General features: G+C 39.3%; 1 protein-coding gene across 2 annotated transcripts in view; it reads right to left on the bottom strand.

The window, feature by feature from the left end:
• The window catches only part of SEPSECS (Sep (O-phosphoserine) tRNA:Sec (selenocysteine) tRNA synthase), a 29,924-nt gene that overhangs the window by 2,372 nt on the left and 11,645 nt on the right, over positions 1-15,907 (bottom strand). The window contains exons 7-11 of one of the 2 annotated variants that reach the window (XM_071743819.1): positions 15,610-15,739; positions 15,382-15,473; positions 7,395-7,488; positions 6,656-6,746; positions 1,398-4,629 (exon numbers count right to left, since the gene is read on the bottom strand). In XM_071743819.1, the coding sequence (XP_071599920.1) occupies positions 4,380-4,629; positions 6,656-6,746; positions 7,395-7,488; positions 15,382-15,473; positions 15,610-15,739 (657 nt within the window). In that variant the 3' untranslated portion in view covers positions 1,398-4,379. Of the gene's footprint in view, positions 1-1,397; positions 4,630-6,655; positions 6,747-7,394; positions 7,489-15,381; positions 15,474-15,609; positions 15,740-15,907 lie in introns of those variants that run through there. The other variant, XM_071743820.1, reaches the window with a different exon arrangement.

Raw genomic sequence — 15,907 nt, 5'->3', positions numbered from 1 at the left:
TCTCTGAACTGGAACAATATGGAGTTGATGGATGGAGCACGGACTAGATAAGGAACTGGCTGGATGGTCACACCCAAAGAGCTGTGATCAGTGGCTCAGTGTCCAAATGGAGATGTGTGACAAGTGGGGTTCCTCCAGGGTCAGTACTCAGAGCAGAGCCATTTAACAGCTTTGTTGGCAGCATGGACAGGGGAACTGAATGCACCCTCAGCAAGTTTGCAGATGACACCAAATTGTGTGGTGAAGTCAACACGTTAGAGGGACAGGATGCCATCCAGAGGGACCTTGGGAGGCTTGAGAAGTGGACTGGAACAAACTGCATTAGGCCCAACAAGGCCAAGTTCAAGGTTCTGCACCTGGGTCAAATCAATCCATGCACAAATACAGGAGGAGAAGGGATTGCAGAGAGCCCTGAGGAGAAGGACTTGGGGGTGGGGGTGGAGCAGAAGCTCAACATGAGCCATCAATGTGTGACTGCAGCTCAGAAAGCCAACTGGGTCCTGGGCTGCATCAAAAGCAGCACAGACAGCAGCCCAGGGAGGGGATTCTCCCCCTCTGCTCTGCTCTTGTGAGACCCCACCTGGAGTTCTGTGTCCAGTTCTGGAGTCCCCAGCATAAGAAGGACACAGAGCTCCTGGAACGTGTCCAGAGGAGAGGCACTGATATGATCAGAGGGCTGGAGCACCTCCCCTATAAAGACAGGGTAAAGAAGTTGGGGTTGTTCAGCCTGGAGAAGAGGAGGCTCCAAGGTGACCTTATAGCAACTTTCCAATATCTGAAGGGGCTACAAGAAAGCTGGGGGAGGGCTTTGTACATGGGTGTGTAGTGAGAGGACAAAGGGAAATGGGTTCAAACTTGAGGGGGGGAGATTTAGATTAGACATGAGGAAGAAATTCTTTAGTATGAGGGTGGTGAGAAACTGGAACAGGCTGCTCCCTCCCTGGAAGTGTTCAAGGCCAGGTTGGATGGGGCTTGGAGCAACCTGGTCTGGTGGGAGGTGTCCCTGCCCATGCAGGGGGGTTGGAACTGGTTGGACTTTAAGGTCCCTTCCAACCCAAACCATTCTATGATTCTATGACTCTATGATGTCTCACAAGTGATGTGGGTTCTGGAGACAGCTCGTTGGCTCCTGCAGATTTTCGAGGTATGTGGAAGCCTTTGTAGAGATTTAGAGCTGCACAGTTAATTAAGAAGATTCTTACTTAACTGCACAGTCTCCAAAAGATCTTCACAGAAGGCAAATATTGTTCATGTATTTGTTTTACTCTGTAAAGTCTGACAAACCTGTGCCCATGTTATTGCCATCTTGCACAGTGCTACTTTCAGTGGGGAGACCTGCCATAGCCACAAAGTCTCCCCATATCTGTGACACATAGGAAATGAAAACTCTGCTCATGTTCATGTTCCAATCTTCTTTCATTACTTTATTACAGATAATGATGTGAATAAAGAATTAGGGATTTATACTTATCCTTGAAAAATATTTATCATCCACTGAAACTCCCATTTCAAATATGCCATAAATAATCAGCTCCACTTATTCAACAGTATATTGCCATTTGAATTACTTAAAGTGTCATTAATTTTTTAGTGACATTATGTAATGCTTCTGTCTCCAAAAACGAATATTAAATAAAACTGAAGATGGGGACAAAGCAAACAAAACAATTCACTGAAGTAATGTAACATGAATATTTAGTTTATACACCATGATGGGGAACATTTCTCAGTACTTTAAATTTCTGTATTTCAGGTGGCACCACTGAAACTTGTAAAAAATAATTTGAGTGTCCAAGTTCTTTATTATTTTTCAATTAAAGCCATAATCTTATTTATTTACTTACTTATTTTAAAAGAAGAAGAGGTCAAAATCAAAGTAAGCCAATTAATTCTTTTCCTGGATACTTGCTTACAGAGATTTGTTGAAATTTTCAGCTTTGATTTCAAATGAGAAACATTTCAAAGGCAGGAAAAACACTACCTGAGAAAGCAGTCAAGTCTATAGAAGTGAACAAATTATTTGTAGCAGACAGTTTATTACAAGACCATAAAATGCAGATGCTTCTCCCTCTCAGGAAAGACAACTGCTGTTTCCTTTATTCTGTTTCAGGTTATTATTCACCAAATGCTTATTTTAGTTGCTACCAGGCACCTCCTTAAACTCTTGTAACAGTATCTCTAATGGCCACATTCTCTGACTAGTCATCTAAATCAATAATTTATAGTAATTCAGGCAGAGAACAGCAGTACTGAAAACCAGGAAGGAAGGTATCACTATGGCTCTGTGGTTTCCACTGGCTGCTCCAATATACTGTGAGCTGCAGAGCTGCTTCTGGAAGAGCTTTAATTACTGGGGGGAAAAAAAAAAGAGAGAGGGGAAGGAGAGAGGGGAAGGAGAGAGGGGAAGGAGAGAGGGGAAGGAGAGAGGGGAAGGAGAGAGGGGAAGGAGAGAGGGGAAGGAGAGAGGGGAAGGAGAGAGGGGAAGGAGAGAGGGGAAGGAGAGAGGGGAAGGAGAGAGGGGAAGGAGAGAGGGGAAGGAGAGAGGGGAAGGAGAGAGGGGAAGGAGAGAGGGGAAGGAGAGAGGGGAAGGAGAGAGGGGAAGGAGAGAGGGGAAGGAGAGAGGGGAAGGAGAGAGGGGAAGGAGAGAGGGGAAGGAGAGAGGGGAAGGAGAGAGGGGAAGGAGAGAGGGGAAGGAGAGAGGGGAAGGAGAGAGGGGAAGGAGAGAGGGGAAGGAGAGAGGGGAAGGAGAGAGGGGAAGGAGAGAGGGGAAGGAGAGAGGGGAAGGAGAGAGGGGAGGCATTTACATCTCCTTATAACCACAAGGACTCAGTGGCCAAATTACATTACATTTCTCCTAGGATGTGTTTGTACAGCAAACAACAACCCTGAGTGTAGCCCTGGGAGCCATAACTTCTCAAGCTTTAATCAATCTAACATGTAACCCCAGCAATAACACTGGAGAAGCAGCAGTTCAATTTAAGTTGAAGATACAATGAACCTGACTAAGTGAGAGCAGGTTCATAATTATTAGCATACTATTACCTCCTGCATATTAGCATCACCCCTTGTAAGAACTCATTTCAACAGGCTGGATAGGCAACCCTTTCAAAAACATCACTATTTTGATAGGAGCCAATTTACAGAGGGCTCTGAAGGGTACATATCCCAGATCCCACCAAACAAAGTAGCTGCTTGAGTTTCCTGACACTTCCAACTCATTGCTGTGTCCCAAGTACTACTACACAACAGAGACACAAAGAAAACGTCTTGGAACATTAATGTCACTTTGAACAGTAAATGACATAAAAACTACACACAATGGAGTAACTGCATTTAAGAACAACTAAAAGTTTTGCAATCTATAGCGCTGTCACTCCAGTGACACAGAACCTTTGTTTCAGGAACAGACTCTGAATCTATTGTTTACTTAATGAATTCAAATCAGCACAGCCACAGAAGCAGCAGTACCAATGGCAAGAGATACTTGAGAAACTGAAGTCTATAAATTTTAACAACAATGGAATAAAAATGCCAAAATACCCTCAGGTCTCACTAGTTCTTGAAACTGCTGCATTAATCCCACAAGGCATTCCTCCTTTTCAGTGGGTCTCTGACCTGATGACTCTATCATAGAAAAGATGAGATGGAAAGAAAAAACAAGGAGAAAAAAAAAAGAAAAACAAGAAAAAAGAGGACTGCACCTCTCCACTCCACAACTCCTTGCATTCATGATTAACATTCCTTTGGGTTGGCTCAACTATGGAAGTGCTTCCAAGAGCCAAGTACTGACAGCAAATGAGGTATTCTAGGTTTTAGCTGGTCACTGAGGGCTGCTTTGTTCCAGGCAGTTAATGAGAGCTGAGAATGCCTGAAAAACTACTGTACTCTATATCCTTGTGCAGTTTTAACACTGTAGTTAGTAAGGGCTATCCCAACACTTAAATAAATCTTCAAAAGGAAATTAAAAGTGACAAGTATGCTGATGAGAAGTAAGAGGATCTTTTGAGAGCAGTGAAATATTTCTTGCTGGATAGTCTATACCTAGGAAAGAATTCAATCACTGCCACAGAACAACTTGTTAATCAAAATCACATGAATAAGCATCCTGTGATTTGCTGAACATGGGTCCAAACAGTCACCCACAGACTGAAAAGCCAGCTCAAGGTCTTTATGAATGTAAGGCTTTACTTTGGCAGATATTAAACATATTTATATGCTGCAAAAACTTGTGTCTGGCCCTCTGTCTTGGAGAGGGTATCACCTTTCTTTAAAGCTTTTTTTTTTTTCAGATTGGTAATAAATTTTCTGCCCTAGCCTAATACAAACCTGACAGACTTAAAATAAAAACATTTCCTCCTGTGTTACTAAAGCTGCATCTTCTAGTCTTCAAGTGGTCCTGTGCCTGCATTAGGATTACTTAATTCATTTACATTTTTTTCTTTCTTTGCTTCTTTTCTAGTAGTCTTCAAACACTTGTCAAGTCTTTTTAGGAATACATCTACATCTTGCTTTTTAATTCCAATTGCTGAGGCAGCATTGAGGTAAGCACAGGGATAGTCATTTGCATGTGACATAAAGCCTTTAAAAGTGTAGTTATTCACTGTTTGTACAGATCCACAGGGAACAACCCTGAAACAAACAAACAATACTGTGATTCAGTAAAAGATGTCATGGATATTTTATGATACCCTATGATTTACACAAGTCACTATACAATATAATATCTGCTAACTCTAAAAACAAAAAGTAAGGAAGCTTAGATCAGGCATTTTCCAAATTAGTGCCCAAGCATTACTATGAATGACAGTAGCAGCAGATCCTGCAGTAGCCCAAGTCTGAGCATATATATGCATATGTCCCTTTCCCCCCCTCAGTTAAATTATTATTTACTGCTGGTATTTATGAACCTTCCAGCGTGTGGGGAAAAAGAAACCTGCAGCAGACTTTCCTGTTCCAACACAAGTCCTAACTAGCTCTGACTTGCTCTTTCTCTGACCCATTCCTACTTAAGCAACCTGGTGACCCTGACCTTCCCAGCACCACCCACCATACTGACATTAGAGCAGACACAGTGGTCTGCAGCCCAAAATCTCTGGGTTCAGGATCCCAACTTCCTACCACCCATTCCTCTCTACTGCATCTCCTTTTTCCCCTGTTCTGTGACATTAAACTTGTACTCCCTCCCTCCTTGTAGTGGATCCTTTTTGCCACTGCTTGTATCTCTCCCTGTTGCACCCTATTTCTCAGCATTTCCCTGATAAACCAAGACTCTAACCCAAATCCTTACTTGTTAAAGGAAAAACTCACCTTGTGATGATAGTTAAAGCCTACACAAGCAGCTAACACCAATCAATAATCAATTACCAACAATTTACCACCTGTATTTAGACATCTCCTGCAGTTCATAAAGTAAATTGCATTCAGACAAACAGCTCCATGATGAGCAGATCCTTCCACTCTCCCAGTGGAACCCAGTGCCCCATCTCATCCCAGGTTATAAAGAAGCCTTTATGCTGATCAAGTAGGAAGCTGCTCTCCCTACCACTGATGCTCAGCACAGGCATAACACTTAAAGTCTGTTGGAACTTTAGCATGTAGACTGCAAAACAACCAATAAAAATATAAAAGCCTGAAACCTTTGTATCAGGCAAAGAACTGTAGCGTTTTAACTTCTCAAAAATTGATCCTCGTGAGTGATTTCAGCCAAAGACGCTGAAATTGCAGAACAAACCAAGGTTAGGACAGACAAATTAAAGAGAATATCTAACTACAGTACATATAGATTTACTGTCATTCATCTGAGCAAGAAGTGGAATAATCCAAGCTAATGAAGCATATCTTTTGATGTGAGAACATTCAGCTCTGCTACAAAAATCTGACATTAAGTCTGTGGCAGAAATTAGCAGGGCAGCAATAATATTCAGATTAAGGAATCCTGCCAAAGCAAATTTTAAATCATTCTCTTCTTTTAAAAATATTTAAATCAAAATAATTTAAAGGTATTTGCCCTTGCATTTCCACATACCAGTGTCTCTAAGAACAAATTCAAATCAGACTGGCTCTGGTTGTAGATTTTTACATATTTTAAAATTTATTTTTTAGATTTTTTTTTTTTTTTAAACACAGCTAGTTCCAGAAAGCAGGACTTTCTTCCATATGACAAGAAGCTACGTAGGGTATTAAAAGCTTATTCCCTGGACATCCAACACAGCCATATTTGCTCTGCAATAAGCAAAACAAAGACCTTCCCTCAGTAGTTTACAACTTAAGATGAGACAACAGCTGGAAACCAAATGAAATCAAGGGGTTCTATGGCATAATGCCACTAAATCAAACATGCACAGACTATTTATCTAACCTACCAAAGCTAACAAAGAGGGCCTCATTACTAACTCATGCAGGTGGACATTTTTAGTGGGTAACAGTGATAAAGAATGATGCATTACTCTGACTCATTATTGTCAGGTTTTCATCTGTCATTATGAGACAACTGGTACAAATATTAGAGGATTCCCTAAAGTACATGCAGCTAACACCAATCAATAATCAATTAATAACAATTTTCTACTTCTATATAGACATCCCTACAGTTCATAAAGTAAATTGCATTCAGATAAACACCACCTGAATTTTTTCAGATTCATGGCATCCTCACCTTGCTCCAGAAACTTGTCTTGTGAAAAGCATAGAGCCAAGCTCAGTAACAGCAGCACCACTATTTTCATCAAGATTCTTCAGTGACATGGCTAAAATAGCAACAGATAAGGTTAAAACTACTATAAAGCTTCTTATTCCAAAAGAAGAACTGCAGAGGACAAGCTGTTTTCAACAATTAAAATCTAGCCACATACTCATGTTCAGATAAATAAAAGAAGAAATAAGAATATTACATTTAATAATTTTTACTTTTTCCACAAGCTATCATAAACTACTCCTTTGGTTAAACTGTGTAAGTGAGGCAGAGATTCTGCACAGGTAGGCAACATTACTTTGGTGTTCAGCAGAATTTTTGGTTAGAACAAATACCTTGAGTAAGAATTCTATAACCTCTTTTACAGTAGAACAAGATGACAAGCAAAAATACACCTTAATTTATTTTAAAATCAACTTATTTATAAAGTATTACCACACACTAACATCTTCTGCCTGCCTCGATTACAATAAATGAGTATATTGGTATGCTGGACAGGAGCAAGTTAAAAAAAAAAAAAAAAAGGCCCAAGTTACTACTTTTATAACAGGCTGTCTTATTAGGTTAAATGGTATCATCTCAGCCTATGAGCAATTTAATAGAGTGTAGTGAACTATGTTTTATATATAGGAACTGTATGTGAAACTGCATTATGCATGCACAGTATTTAAAAAACATAAATTTTAAGATAAAAACCAGTTACCTAAGGAAATGGGATTATGTGGTGTGTCTAACAGTCTCTCATTGTGGTTATCTGCCAGCTTCTTCAGCTCACTTGAAAGATAGGAAAACATCTCCTGGAAAAAAAGATGCAGTATTTTTGTTATTAGCTATCAAACAGAAAACAGAACCTATTTCACGAAACTGTTAAGTGTCTATAAGATCCCAGAGATGGCCAGCTGATCCTCAGTTTGTGTGTACCAAATGGACCAGACAATTCTCTGAAATCTATAAAGGAACAGGTCCATTTCCTGAGCTAGTACAAAGCTCTCTGTTTGGTCTGATACACATGCCTGGGATGTCATTCATGCTCTCTGTGGCCCTATAAACCTAGGGAGGTAAAATCTTTAAGAAATTCCCATTGCACAGAACATTACCCTGTCCCACTCTTACAAAAGCTTCCCCCAGTCCTCTGAGCCCCAGAGAATGAATCAGTCACAGAAAGTTAGGGGCTGGGAGGGACCTCGAAAGATCATCAAGTCCAACCCCCTGCCAGAGCAGGGTCACCTCCAGGAGGTCACATTGGAACCTGTCCAGGTGGGTTCTGAATGTCTCCAAAGAAGGAGACAGCCTGTTCCAGTGCTCTGCCAGCCTCACTGAAACAATTCTTCCCCATGTTTATAGGGAGGAAGATGCTGAAGCTTATATCCACTGTCTTGTCCTATCATGGGGCATAATTGGGAAGAGCCTGGCACCATCCTCCTGGCTCTCTCCCTTTATGTATTTATAAACATTTATGAGGTCACCTCTCAGTCCCCTCTTCTCCAAGCTGAAGAGACCCAGCTCCCTCAGCCTTTCCTCACCAGGAGATGTTCCCCTCCCTTACTCATCTTGGTGGCTCTGCACTGCACCCTTTCAAGCAGTTCCCTTTCCTTCTGGAACTCAGGGGCCTAGAATTGGACACAATATTCCAGATGTGGCCCCACTGGGACAGAGTAGGGGGGCAGGAGAACCTCTCACCATCTGTGAATGTCACCACCACAGGTGGCCATGTCACAGCAAACTGCTCCATACTTCATCTTCTCATATGAAGACACTCCAGAGTGCAAGCAGAGTGTTTGGTTACCCTGCATCACACTGCCAGTATCACTGCTACTGCACAGACTTCTTCTGCCTGGGAATGGCAATAAAGCCTCTTAGGGAGACAGCTATGAGTATCTGAATGTATTTTGTATCACACAATATATATTTTCCTGAATACTCAGCTCACTGTGTAGCCAGTCCTATTCCTGGGATACATCCCTGCTCCATACAAGACTACTAAAGAATGGAGATACCCAAATTTCTGCTATCACTTAATTAGAGTGCACCTTTGTAGTGAAAGTTTCATTAACCCAAGATTCATATAATTGTTCAGGCTCAGATACAAGACATGCTGCACTTAAAAGGCTGCTTCTCTTTCTTTATCCTTATTTTATTTCCTCTCTGCTCCCCAGCAGTAATCTATGATAATTGCTTATGGTCTTCCTCACTTTAATATCTTCTTCCTCTTCACATTTCAGTGCAAAACTCTTAGGGACAACATGAGAATAAACACTATTATTCTTATTTTATCCTTTAACTTCTTTTCCATCCATCTTAATGCTTAGTCCCTTACCAAAAAATAGCAAGATACAGACACTGGGTAATCTTTTTAAAAGATATTGAACACGAGGTTTTCCCTCTTTCTGGCCATAAAGAGTGTGCTGCTCATCTGCTCCACTGTGACTGCCTGTTTAAGCATCCTCATCAATTTCTGGATCTGACAAGTGATTTTTCATTCTTTAAATAGAGTTGCCTCTTCTCTTTGTAGCCCAGTATCCCGTTCTGACCTGTGCACTCTGACAGATACAAATTATAGCTTGTGATCAAAATTGGGTTTTGAGCAGAACCTCCCAGAGGTCTTATGAAACCAAATGAGCTTTGTGGTAGCTGTTAAAAGAATGTTACATCTGCTTCCTGGAGCCACTGCAGTGAAATGAATGTCACTTCAGGAGTGATCAAATGGACACAGCTCCTGACCTGTTCTTCCTTTTATCATACATTGAATTCAGAGAGAAAAAGGTACAATGTTACTGTCTGAAGGAATGAGGTTGTTAATTAAACATGAGCATAAAGCTTCTGTAATACTTGAAACAACAAAAAACAGTTAATTATCAACACTTGAAATTTGTGATAAATCATTCTTTTTTTTCAGAGGCATTTGTAAATCAAGTGATTTTATGGTCTCTATTCAGAGTTTATTTACAGTTCACAGGAAGAAGTTGAAAAACATTTATGTTTCAAACCAATATTTATATTTCAGCCACTTTTGCCTTCTGGTCCCTCACTGAATACAAAAACATAATTCCTTTGTTATTTGCTTTCCAAAATGCGCATCACCACTGTGTTAGTAATTTTATTAGTATTTTTTTTTTAAATCCAACTAATCAACTCGTGCTCCCTCTGCTGGCTATTTACTTGTAGAACTGAAGCAAAGTATTACAGAAGTATACATAAATTGTGTCTACTATGGAGATATTAGTGGTGAAATTAATACTGAGAAAAACCTGTACTGGAATGGGAAGAAATTCCCAAGTAATTACTTTTGGCATGCTGTAACTAAGGAACTCTCCATTGCCTCTCTTACAGTATTTATTAGTGAAAGGACTGCAAGCTGGTATAACCACTTACCCACTATATTAAATTAAGAGTAAATACCAGGTTACTAGATAAGCCTTTACATACACAGAATTTGTTCAAACAAAGGAAAAATGGAAAGATGTAAAAAATTCCAAGTATGTATTTTCATCAGTTTGACTGAAGCTACTGGAACACAAATCCAGAACTTTTCATAAATCACACAATTTTACATCTTTCCATTGGAAGCCCTCTAGATATTTTAGTTTTGGAAGTTTAAGCAGTTTGCTGCAAAACAGATTAATGACCTTTCCAAAAAAAGGAAAAAAGCAATATTTTTGTGAGGTCAAATCTATAATCAACCTCTATTATAAAACATTTCTGTTATGTGGAATATTTATAAACACCTTAAGCAATTATATACAAATGAACTCTTTCATAATTGATTATTGTTGTAGGCACTCAAGTTTTCTCCAAGGAAACTATTATGCTAAAGTTGCACTGAATGCAACCCAAGCACTAAATATCAGTTAAGTTTCATTATTTAATTCAGTCTTTCCCTTTAGAAACTTATCCCAAACCTCATCAATCTAGTGAAATGAATGCTAAACTATATGAAAATCTCTTGCACTTCCTCTGGTCTTCCTAGCACCTAAACAAATAAAATACCTCAAAAAAAAATACAAAGAACAAGTCAGCAAAGGTGTATGTGACAAATGTGCCAAATAACTCAATTAGTTGAACAAACCTGCCTACTTCCACATAACTATACAAAAAGGTTTTCTAAAACTTTTGTTAGAATTCCTAAAAATATCTGAACCATATTGTATTTACATTATAAAACTATTTTTAATAGAACCTACACTAATATGGGTGACCCTTCATTCGTTGCTCCATTGTGATAGGCACTGTCCTTCCAAATGACAACAGAGGGAAGCGAGCAAGGAAAAACCCAGTAACTCCAGAAAAAAAGCAGGAGATGGGTGTAAATGCCACTAGTCCTGCATCAGATGACAAAGAGACAATTGATGGAGTCTGGAAAACTGAGTGTGTGTGTGTGTGAGTGTGTGTGTGTGAGTGTGTGTGAGTGAGTGTGTGTGTGAGTGAGTGTGTGTGTGAGTGAGTGTGTGTGTGAGTGAGTGTGTGTGTGAGTGAGTGTCAGTGAGTGTCTGAGTGTCTGAGTGTCTGAGTGTCTGAGTGTCTGAGTGTCTGAGTGTCTGAGTGTCTGAGTGTCTGAGTTTGAACCTATCCTAGCTGGCTCTAACCACCCAGCTTACTTAAGCTCTAAGTCTGTAACACTTTGCCTTTTTTTCCTGTTTCATCTGTGAAGCTGAGCTGTCCCCAGAGCACAGCCATATAGCTGCTTATGGCACTGCAGAGGAGCAATTTTACCACCTCTTTGCACTAGATACAGACTGCCAGCTCCCATAGGCTGTGCCCAGGGCTGATCTGGCCCCATCTTAAATTACTCTGCAGCAGCAGCAGCTGTTCCTATGCAGCTTTTCTGCTGCTTTGCCTATCAGGCTGAGCAGCTGCACCTGGGACCTGAGCAGAGGAAGGAGTGAGCATTCCTGCTGAGCAGTGCTGAGGATGGAGGATGCTCCCAGGGAGCCCCAGGAGAAGGGGGGTTTTGTTGCAAAGCAGCCAAACACCTGACAGAAACCAGAGGTGTTTGTGTGTGTGATTCCCATGCTCACTGCACACCCCCACAGATTCTCTTGCATTGCAAGATCAAGATTTCTGTTCTGAATTCGTGATATACTGGAAAGTTTAAATAGGAAATTAATTACAGAGCTTTAAAATCTTCATAGTATACAAAAGTAACCTAACAAATGGCCCAGTACATCTTGCCAAGCTGGTATAGTAACACTGATGCTGACAATTACTATACCCATATTTTTTTAAGAGGTCTTTCTTAACAACATCAATAAACACATTTTCTCTTCAGCACTTCCAAGACCCTCAAGTCAGGCTCCTTGTGGGCCACACCTCTCCAATGCATGCTTTGAGTAAGTACATCTCTTTTGAAGTTTAATTTCATACCAGTTTGACTACACAACATCATTTAAGAGAGTGATTACATTCAGTTAAACTATCCTGCCTCTATAATTTGTCTATAATTTGAATATGGTTCCAGACAGGGAAAACGCTGCACTATTACCACATGTTTGACAAAGTAAAGGGTAGCAGAGGGCTAGAGGAAAAAAAAAAACAACAAAAAACCAAACGTCCGTCTGGTTGTAAGAATATTTGATTTCTTACATTTTTAATATCCAGCATTAAATAGCTTTCCTCTTGTCCTTAAATTCAATCTTAAGTAGAATAGCAATATAAACTCAAACTGAACTGTACAAATAATTTAATCCTATCAGAATAATTACATCAATGATAAACTGTGAAATGGAAACCCAGTATCCTACTGATTTGTAAAACCCAAACATTTCCTCCCATTCATGTGATTTTAAATATTTTAGATACACACTCCATAAGAACATAAAAATTACTCCAGTCAACCACTCTTAGAAAATACACAGACAGATGGATACAGATATAAAAATACTTCATCAAGTCCCAAGTAACAGAGAAATACATTTAAGTAAATGAAAGTTATCTTTATGTTTAGACTGTTAAGTCTGATGAGGAAATCTGTAAGTGCTGAAAGAAAAATGGAACCATCACTTCTTCAATAATACCAGTATTAATAATCAGTTAAATGGATTAAATGGACCGTACTGGAAAATAGTTAACAGGTATTAAACCTGATGTGTTGGGCCCTTACTCTCCCATCAATTTTGAGGTGACAACTGAAGTCTATTTTTTCTGCTTTTACGTAGTGTAACCACTATATTTGCTACATGTGGCCTGGTTTCACACACACACACACACACACACACACACACACACACACACACACACACACACACAAATACATATATGAAAAGAGAGAGTTTTAAGACCTGGCAATACAGAATATGGGACATGACATAACCTGGACTGAGGAAATCAGTTGCTACAAAACTGTAACATTTACATAATATTACCAGTTCCTTAAAAGCAAAGATACAAACAGATTTGACTATGATCAGCTGTCACTATCTCCATTACAAAAAGACCTAATATCCCTACTGAAATAAAGAAACCACTGTTCTAAACATAACACACATATAAAAAGGAAGATGCTTGTCTTTTCCCACCCCTTTTCTGGAAACATCAAGGATAAATGCAACTGTTGAAAGCATTCTTTATTAAGCTTTCACATATAGCCACCTTTATTCAGATATTTGGACTGCCTGGGTGTGTTACTCCCTTGCTCTTCTGTGCTCAGATCCCTTGCATCATTTCACTCCTTCATATCATAACACATCAGCTCCTGGACAATTGCACACCTGGCAGTGACACCTTGTCAGAAAATCCCACTCCATCTGCATGTTCCTCTCACTAACATGCACTCTTCCCTTCCTAAACTAAATAATTCATCTGTGTAAAAGAAAAACTGGGCAGATTATGGCTTTCCTTGGTTGTGCGAGATCATTCTCTGCTGAGTAATATTCTGGTCTTTCTGGACTGAGCACAAATAACCTGAAGTAAAACCCAAGTGAATAAGCATAAGGTAGAGAAAAAAAAAAAACCAAACCAAACCAACAACCAAAAAACCACTAAAAAACTTGAAGTTTTTTATAGCTGACTTTTTGTGTGAGAAGGTGTAGCTGCACCAATATAGAAAGGAGTACTCAATGTCAAGCTATAAATAGCTCCTGCTGGGAGCCTAATAGCTCTGCCTCTGCTTTCACTGAGCATAGGCAATAAACTATCACTATTACATTTTTACAATTCAGGAACAAACAGATTTAAGTAAAAAAAGGTTTCTATTTCTACAGCAAATCCAATAAAAGAAACATATTTATGCCATATAGAAGGTTATAGAGTATACTCACATTTGAAATAAAAAGACCTCAAACAGTAAAAAAAATTATGCTCTAGTCACTTTAAAATTCTACTTCCAAGAAAAAAGACCTGATTCCAAACATACAGCTATTCATTAAGATATTTTATTTATGAAAGAATTATTATTTATGACTTGGAGAGTATTCTGCCCATTGCATATCTGCTACCATTGTAAATTCAACATAAAAATCAGCTTTGCAAAAGACACAGTAAATTCACTTGAGATTCTTTTAGAGATCAAAGGGGGGAAAAATAAATACAATTTGATTTTAATGAAGACACAAGCCATCCATGGCAATATGTAAAACGGTCCAGAATAAAGTGTAAGAAACTGTATTGCAGTGTTGGCTAAGGAGGTAACTGCTTTCAGTGTTTTACAAGCCATGTTTTCGTTTCAGTTGCACTTTTTAGTCATTTTAAGGCCACTAAGTTGGTTTGGTTTTCTATAGTCTATCTATTCCTATGGCATTTCAACTGCAGTACAGAATTTCTGGATGCCTCTGCAAGCAGCTAGAAAGAAGTGCTGGAAAGCATCCAGCACTATTGCCCTGCCAGGGAATCAGAGGCATCAGGGAGCTGTCAGCAGGAAACTATTGGAATGTAATTTCTAAATGAAATAATGGAACAGATCATGCATGACTTACAACTACTAACAGTACTTAATTCACAGCATTTCCTTACTGAAAACCCTCACAAATAGAATCTTCTGTGTTAATATGCAAAGAGAAAAATCAGGCCTGTATTATGTCCAGAATTAAGGACCCCTCAAGATGCACAGGTACTTACTCTAAAGCAACTGAATGTGTGAGCAAAGCAGTTATATCCAACATAAAACATACAGTCTGTGAGAGGAAGAAAAGAAACCTAGCTCTCTATCTAGATGAATATTTTAAATGACAGTATTCTTCTCTCTTTGTGGCCACACACAGTATTTATAACCTAACCAGAAGCTGTGATTCTCCAGGGAATGTGGTACACAAACATTTAATTAAACACTATGATAGCACAAAGGGATAATAGAGCCAAAGGAAGAGCAGAGATACCTGGGCTACCTCTGAGTGTCTGATCTCATGCTTCAGTCCTGGAAGGAGTGTGGTGTGACCATGATAACAGTACCTAGACTGAATTTTTGTGGGCAAAATTCTACCAGCTTACTCACACTGTAGAACAATGAATATAAATACTGTACAAGATAATACAAGACCTCAGTTTAGCTTTCTGGTTTGGAAACAACATGGAAATGAAGCCTACACCAACTGGCCAAGAAGTAATTATATCATACTGCCTTTCCAGATCCAGAGCTGTGAGCTCAAAAGAAATTCAAGGGCTTTCTAGGCAGAAGCTGGGATTTACTACACCAAGCAGTTTTGCAAGAAGACTTTGTTAACAGCTGACTCCAAAAAAGTGCTCCTTGCCAAGAAGCTTACCTTTCTCTCTTTCAGTAACTGTTTGTAGCCACTGGTACCTAGAGACAGAAGAGTAATGAGGACATCTAAGGAAGGAGATGCAGATGCTCTTCCTGAATAAAAGAAAAAAACAACAAACAAAACCCAGAACGATTAAATTGGCAAAAATAAATTTATGTGAAATAAAGCTGATAATCAGGTTTTCTACAGTAATTTCTTATGGATTAAATCAGTCCATGAACTAGTTACCTGGATACATTTTGCTGATATCCTGAATGAAGGACTCATTGAAGCCAGCAATGATAGCACCACCTACTGGAACCATAAAATTTTTGTCCAAGCTCTGAACAAAAGCATCTATTCTGCCTACTCGAGCACCCTTTATCAAAAAAGGAAAAAAAAACAAACAACAATCAGTAGATGTACCAAGCACACATTAGTAAAGAGGAAACATGTGACAGAACCATAATTACACAGCGGTCTAATTGAAATAGATACAGTATCTGACTGAGTTTCAGAAAATATATTTGTTATGAAATGTTAAAAA

This window comes from Heliangelus exortis, chromosome 4 (genome assembly GCF_036169615.1).
Source record: "Heliangelus exortis chromosome 4, bHelExo1.hap1, whole genome shotgun sequence".
NCBI lineage: Eukaryota > Metazoa > Chordata > Aves > Apodiformes > Trochilidae > Heliangelus > Heliangelus exortis.
This window is presented reverse-complemented; position numbering and strand designations above follow the sequence as displayed.